This window comes from Anabrus simplex, chromosome 1, assembly GCF_040414725.1.
Source record: "Anabrus simplex isolate iqAnaSimp1 chromosome 1, ASM4041472v1, whole genome shotgun sequence".
Taxonomy (NCBI): Eukaryota; Metazoa; Arthropoda; class Insecta; order Orthoptera; family Tettigoniidae; genus Anabrus; species Anabrus simplex.
In genome coordinates, this window is record NC_090265.1 from 1169315058 (window position 1) to 1169338571 (window position 23514).

General features: G+C 36.9%; 1 protein-coding gene across 3 annotated transcripts in view; it reads right to left on the reverse strand.

The window, feature by feature from the left end:
• Ctl1 (choline transporter-like protein 1) overlaps positions 1–23514 on the reverse strand; it is a 290689-nt gene that overhangs the window by 122813 nt on the left and 144362 nt on the right. For all 3 annotated transcript variants that reach the window (XM_067151040.2, XM_067151020.2, XM_067151031.2), the window contains exons 9-10: positions 8353–8539; positions 7862–7984 (exon numbers count right to left, since the gene is read on the reverse strand). In XM_067151040.2, coding sequence (XP_067007141.1) covers positions 7862–7984; positions 8353–8539 — 310 coding nt within the window. The remainder of the gene's footprint in view (positions 1–7861; positions 7985–8352; positions 8540–23514) is intronic.

The window sequence follows — 23514 nt, forward strand, 5'->3', positions numbered from 1 at the left end:
GCACCAAATTATCTACATCTTCACCTTGATACAATTGTTGGATATGTTCCTGCCATCTTTCTGCTTTGTCTTCTTTCCCTAGAAGTGGCTTTCCATCTGAGCTCTTAATATTCATACACCTAGATCTCCTTTCTCCAAAGGTTTCCTTGATTTTCCTGTAAGCAGCATCTATCTTTCCTAGGACCATACAACCTTTGACATCCTTACACTTCTCCTTCAGCCAGTCTTCCTTAGCTACCTTGCACTTTCTATCCACTTCATTCTTTAATCGCCTGTATTCTTTTCTGCCCTCTTCATTTCTAGCATTCTTGTATTTTCGTCATTCATCAATCAGGTCTAGTATCTCCTGAGTTATCCACTGATTCTTAGTTGATCTTTTCTTCCTTCCTAGCATTTTTTCAGCAGCCCTGCTGACTTCATTTTTCATGACTATCCACTCTTCGTCTATTGTGTTTCCTTCAGCCTTTTCATTTAGTCTTTTTGCAACATGTTGCTTGAAATTCAATCCCTCACGCTCTTTTCTTTCAACTTGTCTAGATCCCATCTTTTTGCATTCTTTCCTTTCTTCAGTTTCAGATGGCATTTCATGACCAACAAGTTGTGGTCAGAGTCCACATCTGCTCCTGGGAAAGTTTTGCAATCCAACACCTGGTTTCTGAATCTGTGCGTAATCATAATGAAGTCTATTTGATACCTTCCAGTGTCTCCAGGACTCGTCCACATATAAAGCCGTCATTTGTGGTGTTTGAACCAAGTATTGGCAAGGACTAAAATATGATCAGTGCAGAATTCAACCAGCCGACTTCCTCTTTCGTTCCTCTGTCCCAATCCAAATTCTCCTACTGTATTATCTTCTCTTCCTTGGCCTACCACTGCATTCCAGTCTCCCATCACAATTAGATTCTCGTCACCTTTTACATATTGTATTAAATCTTCTATCTCTTCATATATTTTTTCGATTTCCTCATCATCCGCTGAACTAGCAGGGATATATACCTGCACTATTGTGGTGGGCATTGGTTTGGTGTCTATCTTGACGACAATAATTCTTTCACTATGCTGGTCGTAGTAGCTTACCCGCTGCCCTATTTTCTTATTCATTATTAAACCAACTCCTGCATTTCCCCTATTTGATTTTGTGTTGATAATTCGGTAGTCGCCTGACCAAAAATCCTGTTCTTCCTGCCAACGTACTTCACTTATACCAACTACATCTAACTTTAGCCTATTCCATCTCCCTTTTCAGATTCTCTAACCTACCACAACGATTCAAACTTCTAACATTCCATGCTCCGACTCGCAGAATGTCAGTATCCGTCTTCCTGATGATCGCCCCCTCTCGTGTAGTCTCCACCCGGAGATCCGAATGGGGGACTAGTTTACCTCCGGAATATTTTACCCGGGAGGAAGCCATCATCAGTACATCATTCATACAGAGAAAGCTGCATGTCCTCGGGAGTTAGTTACGGCTGTAGTTTCCCGTTGCTTTCAGCCGTGCAGCAGTATCAACACAGCTAAGCCATGTTGAGTATTATTACAAGGCCGTATCAGTCAATAATCTAGACTGCCGCCCTTGCAACTACTGAAAGTCTGCTATTCCCCTTTCGATGAACCATTCCTTAGTCTGGTCTCTCAACAGATACCATCCGATATGGTTGCACCAGCGGCTCAGCTATCTGCTTCATTGGGACACACAAGCCTCCCCACCGCGGCAAGGTTAATGGTTCGCAGGGGAGGGTTGTTATACCTATTCCCAAGAAAGCCGGTGCTGACAGGTGTGAAAACTATCGCACCATTAGTTTAGTATCTCATCCCTGCAAAATTTTAATATGTATTATTTACAGAAGAATGGAAAAACAAGTTGGGAGAAGATCAATTTAGCTTCAGAAGAAATGTAGGAACATGTGAAGCAATCCTGACTTTACGTATGATCTTAAAGGATCGAATCAAGTAGTATAAGCCCACGTACATGGCATTCGTAGATCTAGAAAAGGCATTTGATAATATTGATTGGACCAAGCTATTTAAGATTCTGAAGGTGATTGGGATCAGATACCGAGAACGAAGAATTATCTACAATCTGTATCAAAATCAGTCTGCAGTGATAAGAATCAAGGGCTGTGAAAAAGAAGCAGTAATCTAGAAAGGAGTGAGGCAAGGCTGCAGTTTGTCCCCCCTCCTGTTCAGTGTTTACATAGGACAGGCAGTAAAGGAAATCAAAGAGAAATTTGGAAAGGGAATCACAGTCCAAGGAGAGGAAATCAAAACCTTGAGATTTGCCGATGATATTGTTATTTTATCTGAGACTGCAGAAGATCTTGAGAAGCTGCTGAATGGTATGGACGAAGTCTTGGATAAGGAGTACAAGAGGAAAATAAATAAGTCCAAAACAAAAGTAATGGAGTGCAGTCGAATGAAGGCAGGTGATGCAGGAAATATTAAATTAAGAAATGAAGTCTTAAAGGAGGTAGATGAATATTGTTACTTGGGTAGTAAAATAACTAACGATGGCAGAAGTAAGGAGGACATAAAATGCAGATTAGCACAAGCAAGGAAGAGCTTTCTTAAGAAAAGAAATTTGCTCACTTCAAACATTGATACAAGAATTAGAAAGAGGTTTTTGAAGTCTTTTGTGTGCAGCGTGGCGTTGTATGGAAGTGAAACATGGACGAAAACTAGCTCAGAAAGAAAGAGAATAGAAGCTTTTGAAATGTGGTGTTACAGAAGAATGCTGAAGGTGAGATGGACAGATCGAATCACGAATGAAGAGATACTGAATTGAATTGGCGAGAGGAGATCGATTTGGCTAAATTTCATAATCTATTATCTTCATTTCCGTATTGATTGGTACTACAATATAAGGAAAATTGAGAAGTTTCCACCTTTTCAATACATTAATTTATTTACTCTAAAGTGGTAAAATCATTCAATACTGGTTTCGATCCCTATGGGATCATCCTCAGTTGACACACGATGAAATATTTACAAAAACATCACATGTAAAAGATTGTATCTGGTAAGACTAGTTCAATTAAATTAAATATGAAAGTTGTTAGGTTGTTAGTGAGAAAGTATTTGTATGTGTGTGGCACGTGACCACACTATGTCTGAGGTAATATACATTGAGGAGATCTTACATTTGTTCTCAATCATTGTTTAGGATGTTACATTCAGTATAGTTGTTTCATATTGATTAAAACATTAAAAATTGCTTGTAAAAGAATGTCTATCTTTGGTTTGAATAGCACTAATTGGTTTGAACCTTAACGTCACATGACACCTATATTACAGAACATAAAGTAAAATTTTTTTATATACACATTATTAATTGTAAGTCTATTATGAAGTCCTAAAAATATTTTATTGCTTGAGGTATCTCACTGCATCTGTTTTTATAAAATGTCAGTAGGACTGTTTGCACTTTTTAGATGTTTGAGGTATTTCACTTTTATAAGTAAGTCCAATTGGAAACAAACATGAAAAAGCTTGTTAAAATGATACCTTTTTGACTGGAAACACTTGTTATATGGTACCTTATGTGTCCATTTTTTGTGCGTTAGGTCTACATTTGTTGACACCAGTAAGCCTACAATAAAATTATTATTATCTATGATATATGTATAAAATATGATCTGACATGACAGGCCATTAAAATATATAAAAATTAATCTAATAGGATAGGACCAAATTTCTTATTGGTATTGTTGTATTTTACCACTTGCGCTAGTAAAGTACATGATATATAATATTGAGGTTAGAGCTTATGTTGTTTTTCATCCGTTACAATTTATAAATTGCTACTCGTAATGAAGTTGTTTGATCTATGAATGTCGTAGACAAAAGCTGCGTATGTTGTTACTGGGTTAAATGGTGACGGTTATAAGTTTGATTCGATTTGAGTGTCGTGCAACTTGATGGAGATTTGAGATGCACTTTATTGTGATGATGGCGTGGAGGCTTCTAGATATTGTAGGATGTATGTATCTGTAAGCAGAAATAATATGTGTAAGAGAGAGTGTACTGTGGAGATGCGAAAAGTGCGGGATCTGTTGCGTGTTATCCTAGGGCTGTAGTTCGCAGCGGCGGAGGGGAGGTTGAGAGGGATGGATGGAGCGCTTGTAAGGGGAGCGGGGTTGGAGGAGGGGAGATCCTTGAGCGGTTCATTCATATGTGTATGTTGTTGTTTGTTGATTCTTTTTAAGTAATATTTTGATAGGAGGGGAATAACTGTGTCAAAAAGAATATTGTTTTTATCTGTGTTTTCGTTTAAATTGGAATTTGGGTTGACGTATTTCAGCTATGGGACAGCATATCAACGATCAAAAACACAAATTTACAAATATAAATAATGACATGCAAATTCTCAATACCAATCCCAAAAACCCCTTACTCAGTATATTAGAAGAATTCTACATAAGCCTAGATCAACACGTCAACCCAAATTTCAATTTAAACGAAAACACAGATAAAAACAATATTCTTTTTGACACAGTTATTCCCCTCCTATCAAAATATTACTTAAAAAGAATCAACAAACAACAACATACACATATGAATGAACCGCTCAAGGATCTCCCCTCCTCCAACCCCGCTCCCCTTACAAGCGCTCCACCCATCCCTCTCAACCTCCCCTCCGCCGCTGCGAACTACAGCCCTAGGATAACACGCAACAGATCCCGACAGGCAGGCATGCAGAGCACACAGCATCAACATTTAACGTAACTAATACAACACATAACTCACTTTTCGCATCTCCACAATACACTATCTCTTACACGTATTATTTCTGCTTACAGATACATACATCCTACAATATATAGAAGCCTCCACGCCATCATCACAATAAAGTGCAACTCAAATCTCCATCCAAGTTTCACGACACTCAAATCGAATCAAACTTATAACCGTCACCATTTAACCCAGTAACAACATACGCAGCTTTTGTCTACGACATTCATAGATCAAACAACTTCATTACGAGTAGCAATTTATAAATTATAACGGATGAAAAACAACATAAGCTCTAACCTCAATATTATATATCATTTACTTTACTAGCGCAAGTGGTAAAATACAACAATACCAATAAGAAATTTGGTCCTATCCTATTAGATTAATTTTTATATATTTTAATGGCCTGTCATGTCAGATCATATTTTATACATATATCATAGATAATAATAATAATTTTATTGTAGGCCTACTGGTGTCAACAAATGTAGACCTAACGCACAAAAAATGGACACATAAGGTACCATATAACAAGTGTTTCCAGTCAAAAAGGTATCATTTTAACAAGCTTTTTCATGTTTGTTTCCAATTGGACTTACTTATAAAAGTGAAATACCTCAAACATCTAAAAAGTGCTAACAGTCCTACTGACATTTTATAAAAACAGATACAATGAAGTGAGATACCTCAAGCAATAAAATATTTTTAGGACTTCATAATAGACTCACAATTAATAATGTGTATATAAAAAAATTTTACTTTATGTTCTGTAATATAGGTGTCATGTGATGTTAAGGTTCAAACCAATTAGTGCATATTCAAACCAAAGATAGACATTCTTTTACAAGCAATTTTTAATGTTTTAATCAATATGAAACAACTATACTGAATGTAACATCCTAAACAATGATTGAGAACAAATGTAAGATCTCCTCAATGCATATTAGCTCAGACATAGTGTGGTCACGTGCCACACACATACAAATACTTTCTCACTAACAACCTAACAACTTTCATATTTAATTTACTTGAACTAGTCTTACCAGATACAATCTTTTACATGTGATGTTTTTGTAAATATTTCATCGTGTGTCAACTGAGGATGATCCCATAGGGATCGAAACCAGTATTGAATGATTTTACCACTTTAGAGTAAATAAATTAATGTATTGATAAGGTGGAAACTTCTCAATTTTCCTTATATTGGCTAAATTTGACGAGAAGAAGTGATAGAATGATCGGACGCATCTTAAGACACCCAGGACTTGTTCAGTTGGTTTTTGAATGAAGTGTAGGTGGTAAGAACGGTAGGGGTAAACCAAGGTATGAATATGACAAGCAGATTAGATCACATGTAGGATGCAGTAGTTACGTAGAAATGAAAAGATTAGCACGGGAAAGGGTGACATGGAGAGCTGCATCAAACCAGTCTATGGACTGATGACTCAAACAACAACAATGAGGCATGCAACTGATTGCCTTGATATGGCCATAGAAAATGTTATTCTGAAACTACATAGTCATTTGTCCATGTCTGTGAAGCGCCGCAAAGACCTGAAGAAATACTTTGAGTTTGTAGGATGTTGAATGGATGGAGATATTGAGACATAGTACAACTCGCCGGCTTTCTTTAGAACATACAGTACAAAGATTAATCCACAACTAGCCTGCCATCAAAAGCTACTTCAAATCACTGGGAGAGGGCTGTTCCGAAGTTCTGAAGAAATATTTTGATCCCGAAGATGAACTTAGGGATATGTTACTAGAAATCCATATACTATTCTTCAACAATGTAGCTATTTGTTCAGTGCATCAAGATCTTAGAAAGAGATACTGTTTATATGGTTGAAGCTTATGACCCAATGTGCTTACTGAAGAGTACTCTGGAACAAAGGAAAGAAGATCATTTCTTTGGAATTGTAGTTAAGAATAGCATGGAAGCTCTACGTTCTTCAGAAGGGACCAAACTGGAGAGAAGTTTTATGCAGTTCTATCAAGAAGCCTTAACCACCTTCAAAAATTGTACAATTTCTCAGAGGAGAATGTTGCAGCGAAGGTACAAGTTTTTTGATTTAAACTGAAGCATAGATTTTTCTTCCCTGGAAGCTGCAGTGAAATCCCTCCAATTAACTGAAATAATTGATATGGAGCAACTGTATGAAGAGTTTTGTCTTGTTGGAAACATTCCTGTCAGTATTTTGGAGAGTACAGAAACAAGTGGTTGTCAGTATTTACTAGTCATAAAGGATGGCAGAAACTAATAGAATTATAAAAAAAAATTATGTCTTTTGTAATGAGTGTTCCTGGGTCAAATGCATTTGTTGAACGCATTTTCTCCTCAATGTCTAACAAGTGGTCAGACAGTAAAAGCAGGTGTTCAGTAGATCTGATTTAGAGTTCCATGGCATGATACAATTAGACAGTGCAATTTCAAGTCAGCTAAGTCAAATGTAAAGTACAGATGGAGAAAATAAGGTAGTTCTAATAATGTCTTTCCTGCATGTTTTGTCATACCTAATGCATTGTACTGTATGTGCTGTTAAGAGGAGGTAAGTTAGTTTCTTTTACAAATTTAAATAATTATCTTATTCTGATAATGAAAGTAACTATAATCTAATTGAAATTGGTACCTAATGTCTGATTTTCAAGTATTTAAGAACTGTCCCTTATTTTTGTGAAAAATCCTGTATCTTTAAGTAAATGTCCCTCATTTCTTACACAAAAATGTGGCAACCTTACTGAACACGCTTGTGCCAAATGATGACCAAAGAACTGCAGTGGCCATATTTAAAAACAGTACTTACTTAAAAAACATGCTTCATAGTTTTTTATATTCAATATAGACTGGATCCACACATCCTGCCTTGCAAGGAGAAAAAAATTTACATTTAAGAAACAGATGGAATAATGAATTAAATTAATTAGCAAATCTACCACCATCAAGGTTAAATACTAATACTGTCAAATCTGTATGTGATCTAACTAAAGAAAAAGGCATATCATTTCAAAAAAATCTGCAATATCTGATTGGAATCACCCAAATTAACAGGACCTCAAACTTGGAACTCTTAAAATAATGGTAATACTCTTATCATATAACTTCCTACACATAACTAAATATAGAACTCACTCTTGAAACTCTGTAGTGAAATATTGACCCTGGACGTATTTAGGCGAGCTGGTGTTGTTAGGCCTCCTGGAGACTGTAGTCCAACATCCAGAAATGGATGGAGAGGTTTTACTCCAGGATAGTCTGAAAAATAAAGTCCATTAAAGATTATTAATAATAAGCAAACCAAAAGCAGTACATAGCCAAACTAACATAGTACTGATGACAAAAAGGGATCAGTAAGATTATACAAAACATAAAATGCAGCAGTCGTTATGGCCATTCTAAGAGCAAAAATAATTGGATCATCCTCAAACATGAAATGTGCACCACAATTAAATAAATTTGTATTGTTATGGAGTGACTGACTTTATTTGGATCACTATAAAATATAATGTTTTATATGAAAATCAATTACTGGTATATAAGCCAGAGATTCCCAAAGCATATTTCCTGAAAATTCACTCTAGAGATTACATAGATGTTACATCATCACAAAATACTATACTTACTAGATGTAGCCAGGCAGACTATCACAGCAATCCAAAAGGCAAAGAAGGCCAGTAATGCTAGGAATGTTATCAGAGGCTGCAAGAACAAAGCTGGGATGCTCCCTAAACAACTGGCAGAATCCTCAAACAACTGTGCCATGAAACGAATACGTTTTCTCATGGCAATGACCAATAGAAGAATTATCACCTATAAAAGAAAACTCAGTTGAATAATACTTCTTTAGAGGTTTTTAACTTTGAATTACTTTACACAATGAAGATATCTGAATGACTTGAACCACATAGAATTTGTATCCTAACATATATAATCTAGGAAACGGACAGAAGGGCCACAACTAACCAGCCAATCATGCACACGTAAAAGAAACAAGAAAGACATCTCTGTACAGACTGTGAAAGCCTCTGGAGGAGAGAACACTATCTGTACCTTGGAACTAAGTGGGACAGAGAAAGTACTCCATTCTCAACCACCTTTTGTTCAGAAATTAACAATGAACTCATTTATGGTGTAAGTTCAGTGAATCCCATCATGAGCCTTCCAGAAGTGAAAGTCACATTTCTCAACTACCTGAAAAAAGAATCGAATCCACATCTTACCACCTCGTCCAAACAAACTTTTACCACCTCAGCTAGGTAGCTTCCTAAAGGGAAGGAAATACCAAAACAAATTTTCAGTTGCAGACTTAACAACAGCAAGAGCAAGAATAATAATAAATTGTTCATGGTGCAGCTTACTACAGTCACATCCTAGTTTGTGAACTATGGGCGACAACTGAGTAGCCTAGTAAGTGGTCCCGAGAGTTGAAATATCAGTTGCTATGGAGCACAAGGGTATCATGGGACAGATTCTCAGTAAGGGACCTCCTTGTGCTCAGGTGGCTAGGACTATACAATCCACCGGTGGTCCCTAAACAATCAGTGGAGAGATTCTCACTGGGACTATGTGTAAGTAGGATACCATCCTGTTTCACAGAATTTACCAAGCTCAGAATATTTAAAGCAAGCCCTAGCTTTGGACAGTTGGTGGATGGTTGGCTAATGCATGTACTCTGTTTTATCCTAGTGACAAAGAAGTTAATACGTATTATTACTGATAAGCATTGTACATTTAGTGAAAGAAAATAAAGGGGCCCCAGAGAATATAAGGTATTTTGCTGAAAAATAGTTAACGGATATTCAATGTCAGTAATAAAATTATTGCTGCTTGTCAAATACAAATATTCATCTGCTGACATACAGTCCAGTAAATCAGCTGATTAATATAATTTTTTTATTTGCAGTTCAAGTCTCAGGCATAGTTTCAAGAGAAGTTATTAACTCACTGTGTTGGACATCCTTCCCTGTCTTAATTCATTTTCGATATTTCAGCAATTAAGAGCAGTTTTAATTTCTGTTAGCACATAGGTAGTAAAATCCACCTAAGTATCAAGTATTTAGTTTTAACTCCAGTTCTACTGTTTCAGTAAACTTGTTATAATTAGGCTACGCCTAAGTGCAGTTGAGCATTGCAGTGTAGTTATTTTATTTGATAGTATCTTGCTGTTATATTCACATGGTATCCTTGTGTAATCTTTTCAATATTTCAGTATTTAACTAAACGGCAGTTTTCATTTTTCTTAGAGCACAGTAGGGTAAAATAAGAATAATCTGTCTATGTATTTAGTTTCCTTGTGTAACCCTTGTGTAATATTTATCAACATTAACGGCAATTCAGTCATTTCAACGCTACCATAGCAAATGATTAACACCATAACAGTCACGGGAATAAATGAACATACACATAACGTTGTTTTTCTACAACTAAACTTTTCATAACTGATTTACATCTTTACACATAAAAGGGTAAGTGTTTATACATTCTCAATTTTTTTTCTTTTTAAACCCACATTCTCTTCAAAAATACCTTTCCTAAGCATTCACTCTCCTCTTGTTACAGACTTTACACCAAAAAGCTCTAATCCACGTCAATATACCTTTGACTTTCGCTCCTTCAAACAAGATAAATACGACCATAGACAGCGAAATACCTTTTCCGTGCTCCCACAACTACTTAAAGAAGACTGTTATCTTATCTTAACACATTCAACTTTCACGCCTTCAAGCCAGTTAAATATGACTATAGACAGCTGAACAGCTACTTAAAGAAGACTGTTGTCTTATCTTAACATACGAAATTAACATCTTTAACAGTCTATCTGCTTTACTTTTTCTTATCCTCCAAAAGGAATACCTATTCAAGGAAACACATTTCTAGTTCATTATAAAGATTGAGCTGTTTATTGCTCTACCTCAACAGGTTTTGGGTGCATTGACTCAGCGCTCTGGAGAGTGTAATCAAGGAAAAACATTTGTACTTCATTATAAAGATTGAGCTGTTTATTGCTCTACCCTCAAGAGGTTTTGGGCGCATTGACTCAGTGCTCCGGAAAGTGTAATCTTGTGAACTCGTGACATGCAGCTTGATGCTACGATTTTAACCAAGCACACTCTAAGAATTTTATGTTAGACAACACTCACATTGATATCCTCTTTTTACGATTTATAAGAACAATCAGGATCCTGATTATTCACCTTTCAGATTTGAGTTTGAGGCTGATGATGCTCTTAAAATGGGCAAAACATGTCCCTTGTAACTTTTTATGATAAGATTTAATTATTAATTTACTATATCTCTTTGTATTGAATAGGTGGATATTAAAAATAACACTTGTAACATACTTTGTATTTACGTACATTTCAATATGGACCTAACATGAGAATTATAACGTGTAATTTCATTTCTGTTTGCATGTAGTAGAAATAATCTATGTATTTAGTGTACCTACATTTCCTTAATTTCAGTTAGATGGTTATTCCTATTATTTTAAAAATTAGGACATACCCGAGTAGAATAATTGTAGCTGTAATAGCAATTTTGCTTTACGTCACACCGACACAGATAGGTATTATGGCAACGATAGGATAGGAAAGGCCTAGGAATGAGAAGGAAGATCTATCAGTAGAAACAAGTTCACAGATAATTTAAAACATTTTCATGTACGTAATAACACTAAACTTGATGCTATTGATAAGTTTGCCAAAATATGTCAGCTGTGATCGATATTAAATGAGAGATTTTTAAATGCATTTCCCATGGATGCTAATTTTAGTGTGGATGAATATACAGTGTCATACTTTGGTCATCATAGCACAAAGCAGCACACACATGGAAACCCAGTGTTATTTTGGTTACTAAGTATGGTGCCTTTGCACTGGGCTATGTGGTACAGTGTGAGGCATATCAAGGAGCTTCTACAGGTAATACAATACCAGAGCTAGGAGAAGCGGGATTGTTGGTCTGTGATCTCTTAAGGGAACTACCAAATGAACAGCTTTTACTTTGATAATTTCTTCGCTTCACTGAAACTTCTGGATGCACTGAAGAAAGAAGGCCACGATCATCAGAGCAAATAGAGTAGAAGATGTAGAAGATGTAGAAGATGCTCCTCTACTTATAGTTAACATCATGAAGAAAAGGCTTTGGGGATCCTTCCACCAAATGGTTGACACATCAGGTCTAGTGCAATATAATGACAATAATGTTGTTAATCTGGCTTCTAACAGGCAGGAGTTCATCCACAAGGTTTAGTTCGATGGTGTCATGCAAAAAATAAGAAAATTACAGTCTCCCAAGCAGCTTGTGTTGCGTATTATAACAACAACATGGGAGGTGTTGACTCTTTGGGCCAGAATATTGCTGCCTATCGTGTAAACATCAGAAATCGGAAGTGGTATTGGCCATCGTTAGTTTTTCTGTTGAACTGTAATGTAAATAATGCATGGCTTCTTTACAGACTGTTACCCAAAGGTTAGGAAGGGAGGGAGGGAGGGATGGACCAGACGGACCGACCAACCGACCAACCGACCGACCCTGATCTGCATTTAGGGCAGTCACCCAGGTGGCAGATTCCCTATCTGTTGTTTCCTAGCCTTAACTTAAATGTTTTCAAAGAAATTGGAAATTTATTGAACATCTCCCTTGGTAAGTTATTCGAATCCCTAACTCCCCCTCCTATAAGTATTGTCAAGAAAGGAATAGAATTGAGTAATTTAATAGATATATATTTACCAGATATTGTAATAGGAGTTGAATCATGGATGAGAAATGATATAGTGGATGCAGAAATTTTCTCACGGAACTGTAGTGTGTATCATAGAGATAGGATAGGAATGGTGGGAGGGCGAGTATTCATTCTGGCGAAAGAAGAATTCGATGGTGTTCGGGTAAAGGGAGTTAAGTCATAAAAATGAGTTTTGAGAAAAATGAAAATCAAACTTCACCCTCTTACTGTAAATCAGAGAATGCTTTTGCAAACCTATAAAACATATTAAATGCGAACAATGTTAATGTTTTTCACATACTGGATGTTAATACGACGAATTTGTTGAGTTTGGACGATATTAAATTCAAAATAAACAGAAGGTACTGACTTAACCCCTTTTACCCGAGTAGCAGTAAGGACATATACCCTTTTGCACCTTCAACATTTTATTTAAATATTGCAATACACTAACAAGTACAGTGTATAAAAACAAAAAAGTTGAAAGATAACACTTCATTGGTGCCAGGAAATGAATTTCCAAATTATCAAAGGAAATTAACTTCTTCTCGTTTCACAAGAATACTGAATGCTAGAGATATAAACAATTTTTTTAAAAAAATTTAGTAATGAAACTATCACAAACAATGCCTTTGTTACATTTTAGTCACAAGATTTGTCTATTTTGTCTATCTATTAGTAAAGCTCATCAGCACCTTCCTCATCACTATCGGCAACAGTATCAGGAAGAATATCGGGAGTACGTTTGTTGGAAGTCCCTTATACAAGTTGTGAAATACTTCAGGTATTAAAGGGAGCAGAGAAACAAGATCTTGTTTCTTCAGCACTGAAGTCGGAACTGGTCCATTGTAAGACTGCCGCGGTAATAGTCGATTATTACCTTGACCTCGTCTAGATAGAGAAATTTTCTTGAAGTTTGCCGACTCATCCAACGTGTCTTTCTAGAGAAGTACCGTTTACTTTTTCTCATATCTAAGCCACTTTACGTCCTTCCAATAAAACTTTTCCCCGTCAACATTGTTTTTCTTCATTTGTAACACATTTTTGTACAAATCAGAGTACTCTCAAGACGTGTTCCATACTCATAAGATGTACTTTGAAAGGATGAGTCTTTCCACAGGAGCGAACAAGCTGCATCCAATTATGTGGATGATAAACTGGAATGGAAGCTTTCTTCTTCTTCCTCTCAATAAGAGCATGGTCAGTGTCACATTCTGAATGTGTGTGACCAGGGATCAAGAACTTGTGGTCTATTATGTCAATAGTGGAATCATTTTTTAATGCAGACATGCACATTGCCACCATATTTTTATTTTGTCCTCCACATGGATCTGAGTACATTATTACACTTTTCACATGAGAAGGGACACCTGTGAGATGTCTGGCCACACAAGATACAGTCTGATTGAAGCATCTTTCACCATCTGCTTCAATCCACATGTAATAGTGCGCCTGATTAGTTGTGCAGTCATGTACAGTGAGGTTGAAAGTCCACAGAAGTCTCTTATAAAATGCAAGAGAACTCTCAATGTTGGAGGTCAGAAGGCACTGCTGCATATCAAAAGCCAAGACAACAATAGTGCTATCTGAATGGGATAGTTTCTTATCACTGGATTTTGCTAAATATGCCTCATCCACTAACCTATGGTGAATAGCAAGAGATTTCTGCAAAGTTAATTTCTGATCTTCTTCTGCCAAACTTATTTTCAATGCGTACTTGTCACAGGTGTGACGGGTATTCTTCTTCGGTGATTTTATGGACAGATTCTGTTCATGAAACAATCCCTCATAAACAGTTCAACTAACAAGCCTATTGCCATCGCAAGCTCTTATATTCATCATACATTTTGCATAAAGTATAATGAGCTGGAAGATACTTTTTTGAAGTCTGTCGCCTTGAATAGCGGCTCTCATAAGCAGGTATGGAAAGTATGTGATTCTCAGCTTTCTCAATCACTTCATCATTTAATTTGTTTTCAGAAATGTGGCGTCCCCTACAGTCAACAGGTGTTATTCCAGTGAGTGATTTCTGGGACTTCTTAATAACATTTGCTATAAACATATTTGTTTCATCAAATGTGTAAAGGAAGCATTTTTTTGCATATTACTTGTAGTTCTCCATTAATTCTCAGATGATATGTGTGCGTTACAGATCTGCTTTTTACTTTCTCATCAGGACATGGTACTTTTCTTCATCTCTCACTTTGTTTTTCATTGGTTGTTATTAAGCCGGAAATATATGTGACTCTTTTGGAGTAGTCTCCAGTACCCCAGTATTCTATAAAAATTACTCTTCTATCTTCTTCCAGAACTCTGTTTACACTTCAACCTACAGTCTGGCAAAGATTTAGCCTTCCTTCCCAAAATAACTTTCCCTGTTTCAGTCGTATATTCTAGAACTCTGTTTCTTTTCTCCTTACGATCTCTACGAATTTTTTGGGTACGCCGTTTAATTTGTTTCCTTATCTTGACTTTCCCAGCTTTTCCCACATTTTCAGAAGCGAAGTCATTATTAATATTTTTTTTAAATTCCCTACCTCCGTTTAATTTCCAAGTTCATGCACCTGGTCTAAATCACCCTCCCTAGTTTTGAACACTGGATCTTCTTCGTAAAATCCCAATGGCTGTAATGTAGTTAGTTTCCTTTCATTTATCCTTATTTTCTTTGGAGAATGAATGTCTGATGAAACAGGTGAACAGCTGTCTTCTCTGTCTGGCGAATAAAGGGGGTCATCATCAGAGTCTAGCAGGCCTATCAGCTGAGGATCAATATCTGGTGCAGGGTTTTCAGTTCAAAACTCCTGGCCGGTTCACTATTGCTACCAAAAAATTAATAATACTAACTTAATGGTCTCCTTGTTTGGACAGTACACTGGGCAAAAAAGTTTAAGTCAAGCTATTATGTGGTGCGTAATAGGAGATAAGTGACTTAATCCCTTCTACTCACCGAGAGCGTAGCGTGCAAAAGGGGATAAGTTGACATAGCCCCTTTTACCCAAACATTTATTGATCATTTTGGTTTCAACTCCTATAACACATATACGTAGTGGTCCTAAAAATGAAGACACGACTTAGCTCCTTTTACGCAGTGTAGAATGTATCTTCTAGTTTATTCTGAGCAACTTAACTCCATTTTCACAAAAAATGACTTAACCCCCTTTACCCGAACACCATCGAATTTGTAAGCTACGAAAAAGTTAAAGATGAGACACATGAAATTCTAGGTGTAAGGCTAATTTCTAAAGATAATAGGCAACTTGATATATTTGGAGTGTACAGACCGGGAAAGGGTAGCACTGACATGGATTCAGAATTATTTGACAAGATAATCAGCTATGCAGGAAACGACAAGGAAAGAAATGTGATTGTAGCGGGAGATCTGAATTTACCAGATGTCAATTGGGAAGGAAATGCGAACAACAGGAAGCATGACCAACAAATGGCAAATAAGTTAATATGGGAAGGACAGCTGATTCAGAAAGTGATGGAACCAACCAGAGGGAAAAATATCCTGGATGTGGCGCTGATAAAACCAGATGAGCTCTATAGAGAAACTGAAGTAATAGATGGTATTAGTGATCATGAAGCTGTTTTTGTGGTAGTTAAAAATAAATGTGATAGAAAGGAAGGTCTTAAAAGTAGAACTATTAGGCAGTACCATATGGCTGATAAAGCAGGCATGAGGCAGTTTCTAAAAAGTAACTATGATCGGTGGAAAATGGTAAATAAAACTGTAAACAGACTCTGGGATGGGTTTAAAGAAATTGTTGAGGAATGTGAAAACAGGTTTGTACCTTTAAAGGTGGCAAGGAATAGTAAAGACCCACCTTATTATAATAGAGAAATAAAGAGACTAAGAAGGAGGTGCAGACTGGAAAGAAAGAGAGTTAGAAATGGCTGTGGAAGTAAGGAGAAATTGAAGGATCTTACTAGAAAATTGAATCTAGCAAAGAAGGCAGCTAAGGATCACATGATGGCAAGCATAATTGGCAGTCATACAAATTTTAGTGAAAAATGGAAGGGTATGTATAGGTATTTTAAGGCAGAAACAGGTTCCAAGAAGGACATTCCAGGAATAATTAATGAACAAGGGGAGTGTGTATGTGAGGATCTTCAAAAGGCAGACGTATTCAGTCAGCAGTATGTAAAGATTGTTTGTTGGTAACAAGGATAATGTCCAGATAGAGGAGGAGACTAAGGCTAAAGAAGTATTAAAATTTACATATGATAACAATGACATTTACAATAAGATACAAAAGTTGAAAACTAGAAAAGCAGCTGGAATTGATCAGATTTCTGGGGATATACTAAAGACAATGCGTTGGGATATAGTACCATATCTGAAGTACTTATTTGATTATTGTTAGGTCAGAGGAGCTATACCAGACGAATGGAGAGTCGCTATAGTAGCCCCTGTGTATAAAGGAAAGGGTGATAGACATAAAGCTGAAAATTACAGCCCAGTAAGTTTGACATGCATTGTATGTAAACTTTGAGAAGGCATTCTTTCTGATTATAGTAGACATGTTTGTGAAATTAATAACTGGTTCGATAGAAGGCAGTTCGGTTTTAGGAAAGGTTATTCCACTGAAATTCAACTTGTAAGATTCCAGCAAGATATAGCAGATATCTTGGATTCTGGAGGTCAAATGGACTGTATCGCAGTTGACCTGTCTAAAGCATTTGATAAGGTGGATCATGGGAGACTACTGGCAAAAATGAGTGCAATTGGACTAGACAAAAGAGTGACTGAATGGGTTGCCATATTTCTAGAAAATAGATCTCAGAGAATTAGAGTAGGTGAAGCTTTATCTGACCCTGTAATAATTAAGAGGGGAATTCCTCAAGGCAGTATTATCGGACCTGTATGATTTCTTATATATATAAATGATATGAGTAAAGGAGTGGAATCAGAGGTAAGGCTTTTTGTGGATGATGTTATTATCTATAGAGTAATAAATACCGTATTTCACGGCATAATCGTCGCCACTGCGTAATCGTCGCATCCTTTATTTTCAATACAAAAATCGGACTTTAAACCTTTAATTACATAATCATCGCACGTCCAAATTTTGTTCACTAATCTGGTTAAAAGGTAAATGGAACTGGAACGTAAGTTGCACATGAATGCGCAATTTAAATACGTGTATGGTTTATGGGCAATTTGGCAACACAGTCACGTTTGCGACATGTTGCACAACGTATAAATAAATAATACCGGTATATGTACGACGCATGGCTTACCGGTAGACTATTGGCAGTTTGACAACGTGGTCGCGAGACAGTGTACTATTTATTCACCACCTACATATTATGAGTTCCCATTTGAAATACGGCTGTAAGTTATCGCTTATCGGCAATGTCGCCAGGAAATACCGGCTAGGTAGGTTGAATGGACCTCGAACCAGCCCTCAGATACAGGTAAAATTCCCTGACCCGGCCGTGAATTGAACCCGAGGGCTCCGTGTAAGAGGCAAGCACGCTACCCCTACACCATGGGGCCGGCTCCTGTGTTATTGCGCACGAAGTGAAATCCAAGACGATAACGCAGATTTCCACGGAATTATTCAGCCGAATTATTTACGATGTCTCAGTTGTCATCGCTAGACTCTTATCTTACTACTACATCATAAGTGTCCGGGCATGGGATGAAAACTTTTATCCAAGCAGTCAAGATAATTATTATCCAATGCTATTAAAGTTTTATTTTATAAACTCGTCAGTAATGTAATGTAAAATCATCAATAACTGGGAAGAAATATTAACCTAATTACCGTATGTTTAAAAGAAATTGAAAAAAAAATGAATGTTTGTTACTGATGTCTCGGAATACAGTCAACTATACAGTAGATCTACACCGCGCTACCTAGAGCTCCGGTAGCGAGCTTTGCGCAAGCGCAGTAGTGTGTCGCAACCAACGAGCTAAACTGATAAATTGTTGCATGCTTCCTTGCTGCCTAACAGTATTGGCTGCTTTGGAATGGACAGATCACAGATGCATTTATTTGTTTCAGATTTACGTGATTACTGTAGACATGTGTGCGTGAGAATTTAAGTTTTTAATTTGTGTTTTGGGTGTTTGCAGAAATAATTTGTTTTAATAATGAACAATTACGGAAAGTCATTTATATCGCAAAACATTAACGTGTGAAGCATTTATAAGCGATTATGGGTAAATATATAAACTATTCTGCGGGCTTCAAGCTAAGCATAATTGCCTTCATTGAACAGCACGGGAACAGAGCTGCAGAAAGAAAATTTTCTGTGAGTGAAAAGTTGGTGCGTGACTGGCGGAAAGTAAAAAACAAGCTAAAAAGCACAAACCCTTCTAGACGCGCGTTTAGAGGTCCTAAAACAGGGAAGTTTCCTATAATTGACGAAGAAGTGTTTAGGTACGTCAGTGAAATACGTAACAATGGCTGCAGTGCATCATATGAAATGTTACAAATTAAGGGACAGGAGGTAGCGCGCAAACACAACATACCGGTAACTCGGTTTAAGGCGACTCGCAGGTGGATTAAGGGGTTCATGCGACGACACAATCTGTCAGTGCGAAGGAGAACAACACTAAGCCAAAAGTTGCCTGCTGATTACACGGACAAGATTGTAAATTTCCACCGATTTGTCATACGTTTGCGCAAGGAAACTTCGTACTTGCTTTCTCAAATCAGTAATGCCGATCAGACTCCAATCTTTTTTGATATGCCTCGCAACAGCACTATTGCACTAAAAGGATCACGGAGTGTATTAATGAAAACCAGCGGTAGTGAGAAGTTGCGATGCACGGCAATGCTAGCCATTACAGCTGACGGGAGAAAGTTGCCGCCTTACATCATTTTCAAGAGGAAAACGATGCCTAAGAATATACAGTTTCCCCGTGGAATTCATGTACGAGTGCAACCAAAGGGTTGGATGGACGTAGAACTCATGCTGGACTGGGTTAAAACTGTGTGGAATAGAAGACCTGGTGCACTACTAAAACAACCAGCTCTGCTTGTTTTAGATAGTTTCCGAGATCACCTCGTGAACGAAGTGAAGCAAATCCTCACTACAAATAAGACACGACAGATAGTCATTCCTGGTGGCCTAACATCTGCTTTGCAGCCACTAGACGTATGTGTTAATAAACCCTTTAAAGACCACTTACGTCGATTTTACAACGAGTGGATGATGAGCGGCGATCAGCAATTGACGCCCGCCGGAAATATCAGGCGTCCACCCTTGGACTTGTTATGCTCGTGGGTGAAGAAGAGTTGGGATCTTATACCACCTGAACTAGTCTCCAAGAGCTTCAAAAGGACTGGGATTTCGAATGCACTAGACGGTTCCGAAGATGACGCAGTGTGGCAGGGAGACGAAGAATCTGATACTGGTATTAACAGAGGCGAGGACGGCGCATCAGATAGCGAAACCTGCGATAGCGACACCGAAGATTTGGAATAAATTGCGTACCGGTAAGTCCGCATTTCACAACAAAGCGATAATTTTTTGCAAGTGTAATATTTTAACTTTAATACTCAAATTAATGACAAATTAACTTAATACGTTCATTTTTATTTTCAGGTTGGAAAAACGTTCGCCGAATTGTTGCGAAAAATTATGAATTTTGTTTTAGACTATTTTAATTATTTTGATGTATAAACGCGAGTATTACGTGCATCTTAAATTTGTATCAAATACATTTTAGTTATAAATACATTTTTTGAGTAATACAAATACTGGTATTAAATATTCATCGTATAATGGTCGCACCCTACAATTTTGTTCGAAAATTTTGGTATAAAAAGTGCGACGATTATGCCGTGAAATACGGTAAGTTACAAGATTGTGAGCAACTGCAACGTGACCTCAAAAATGTTGAGAGATGGTCAGCAGGCAATGGTATGTTAATAAATGGGGTTAAAAGTCAGGTTGTGAGTTTCACAAATAGGAAAAGTCCTCTCAGTTTTAAAGACTGCGTTGATGGGGTGAAAGTTCCTTCTGGGGATCATTGTAAGTATCTAGGTGTTAATATATGGAAAGATCTTCATTGGGGTAATCACATAAATGAGATTGTAAATGAAGGGCACATGGTTATGAGGGTGTTTAAGGGTTGTAGTAAGGATGTAAAGGAGAGGGCATATAAGTCTCCGGTAAGACCCCAACTAGAATATGGTTCCAGTGTATGGGACCCTCACCAGGATTACCTGATTCAAGAACTGGAAAAAATCCAAAGAAAAGCAGCTCGAATTGTTCTGGGTGATTTCCGACAAAAGAGAAGCATTACAAAAATGTTGCAAAGTTTGGGCTGGGAAGACTTGAGAGAAAGAAGGATAGTTGCTCGACTAAGTGGTATGTCAAGAAGTAAGTATTAATAACCACCTAATCGATACTTTATTAATGCCTCAGGCAAAATTGAATAAAATTAAAACTTACAGGACATGTTTCGACCACTTACTGGTCCTCTTCAGCTGTATAAATAAAGAACTGAAAAGAAAAACATTATGACATAACCTTTCTAAACTTTTATAATTATTTAACCACAAATGTGGTATTGTAAGTATTGACTAGGTTAACATTAAATGTACATTTTGTAAATTGTATGTAAGTGGTATGTTCCGAGCTGTCAGCAGAGAGATGGCGTGGAATGACATTAGTAGACGAATAAGTTTGGGTGGCGTTTATAAAAGTAGGAAAGATCACAATATGAAGATAAAGTTGGAATTCAAGAGGACAAACTGGGGCAAATATTCATTTATAGGAAGGGGAGTTAGGGATTGGAATAACTTACCAAGAGAGATGTTCAATAAATTTCCAATTTCTTTGAAATCATTTAGGAAAAGATTAGGAAAACAACAGATAGGGAATCTGCCACCTGGGCGACTGCCCTAAATGCAGATCAGTATTGATTGATTGATTGATTGATTGATAGATTATAAGCTAAGCTCCTTTGGTGTTATGGGCTCGGTCATCTGGCATCTCTTCTGCGGGAAGCTATCTCTCATCTGCCCGTGATGTCGGCTGGTCTCCTCTGGTCGTCAACCCCATTCTCGATTTACAGGTCCATTACGTCGGTTTCTTGTGCATTCAGGAAACACAGATTCAAAGACTATATTAATGAAAACATTTTGTCAGATGCAAAGACTTCTTGTATTATTGTCTTGTTTTATGTTGGCTTATATAACGTCTATGTGTAAGTTATTATACCGACAACCAAAATGCCTGACGTGACTTTATCTCGTTTAATTCAATGGTATTTTCAATATGATTGCATTTTCTTAATATGCTTCCCAACTAAACCTTTTTTTATACAAGTCAGGTCTGTTTAATAGCTTCTTCTTTTTCTTCCTTCTACCATTCTAGATGAATTCTATTATTTTATTTTACTTGATTTCGGTCTTAAATATTAAATTATACTTGTATGATATGTGTGGGTGTATATAATTAATGTTCCTTCGGTTTTCTTCAGATTAATTTGTCGTTTGACTTCCAAATAACTCTTCTCTTCTTGAAATTGTACCTGCAGTTTTCTTTTGCCTGCCTTCTCAAAATTCAATTCTCTCTTGTTCTCATTGTTGGTGCTAACAATTTTAAAAGATACATTTTGTCTCGGTCACGGCCACTATGATTCAAATTGTGCCTGTATCATATAACTTGTATTTTTCTGACGATTAAATGCGTACGATTTAATTTCATTTGCGGTAAATAATAACATCTTGACTCCGTGTATTAGCAATCAGGACAATGGAACGGCACAGTACTAAATCTAAATCATATTGCATAATGGCCTTAAATGAACAACAAATAAAGAGATTAAAAGGTATTAAAATGAATGTAGTGCAGAATGAACTAAGTTTACAAAATTATGAAAATTGTATACATAATAATGCACCTATTTTACATAAGCAAATGCCTACTATAGAAGTAAGAAGCATCAGTTGTACACTCATTTAATTAATACAGTAGCACCTAAGAATGAAGACTAAACGGTCATTCCAAATTCTACCAACACACTAGCCTGGGGGCATAGTAGTACTGATAAGTACTTCACATAAGGCAGTTGATCTTAGTGTGTGTGTGTGTGTGTGTGTGTGTGTGTGTGTGTGTGAATAATCTTTGTAAATATTACGCAAGAGCAATGTACTTTGTAGTAAACGCTAATTTTAAGCTGTCTTACTTTACAGATGACTGTATATATCTTAGTATTTAATATATAATTTTGTAAATATACTGTATATATTGTATAAAAGATCCGTAAAGATAGTAAGCTAGTGCTACCATACTTTGTAGTAAACGCATTTTATACCTGTATCACAGTGGTTATAATATATATGATAAACTAAAACATTATTGATTCATTTCTTTGTTCCAATAAGCCTATCCCTTTAATCACCACTCCTAATACCTCAATTTAATCTCTACTTTCATCAACGAACATATGTACAGTTATGTAGAATTTTTCACTGTGCTACAGGTAAGTATTATTCCATGTAGAAGTTTTAAAAGATTAGCCTGGAATCAAATCCGTGCCTGTTAGGTTAAGTTACCACTCTTATCTGTAATCAGGTTGGCAGTTAGGTCAAGCTAGCACTCTTGGGCATCAAACTTAAATCAGTAAAGCCCTTATAAGGTTAAGCCTAGAATCAAATCCAGGGCCTGTAATGTAAAGCTTGGAGTTGAATCCATGCCTGTTAGGTCAAGCTTGCACTCAGGAGGAGGAGAAGGTAGTCATACGCTACTAACCCTATAAAGAGGAGAAGGAGGATGAAGAGGAGGAGGAATGACTCCACAGTCACTTAGCTTTGTGCCTCAAAGATGCTTCCCAATATTATGCCCCCTATGAATAAAGCATATGTATTACACCTTACACCATCTCCCTAGTCCTTAGTGTAGTTGCCATCTTGTGCCAAGCTCAGCATCAAAGCCCCTGGACCATGTTTTATCATGTCTAGTTAGGTTAAGCCTGGTGTCAAATGCGTGCCTGTTAGGTTAAGCTGTACTCTTGACCATAATCACATTGGTAGCTGGGTTCTGCTGGCATTCTTGGGTATCAAACTTGGGTCTGTAAAGCTAACGCCCTTAA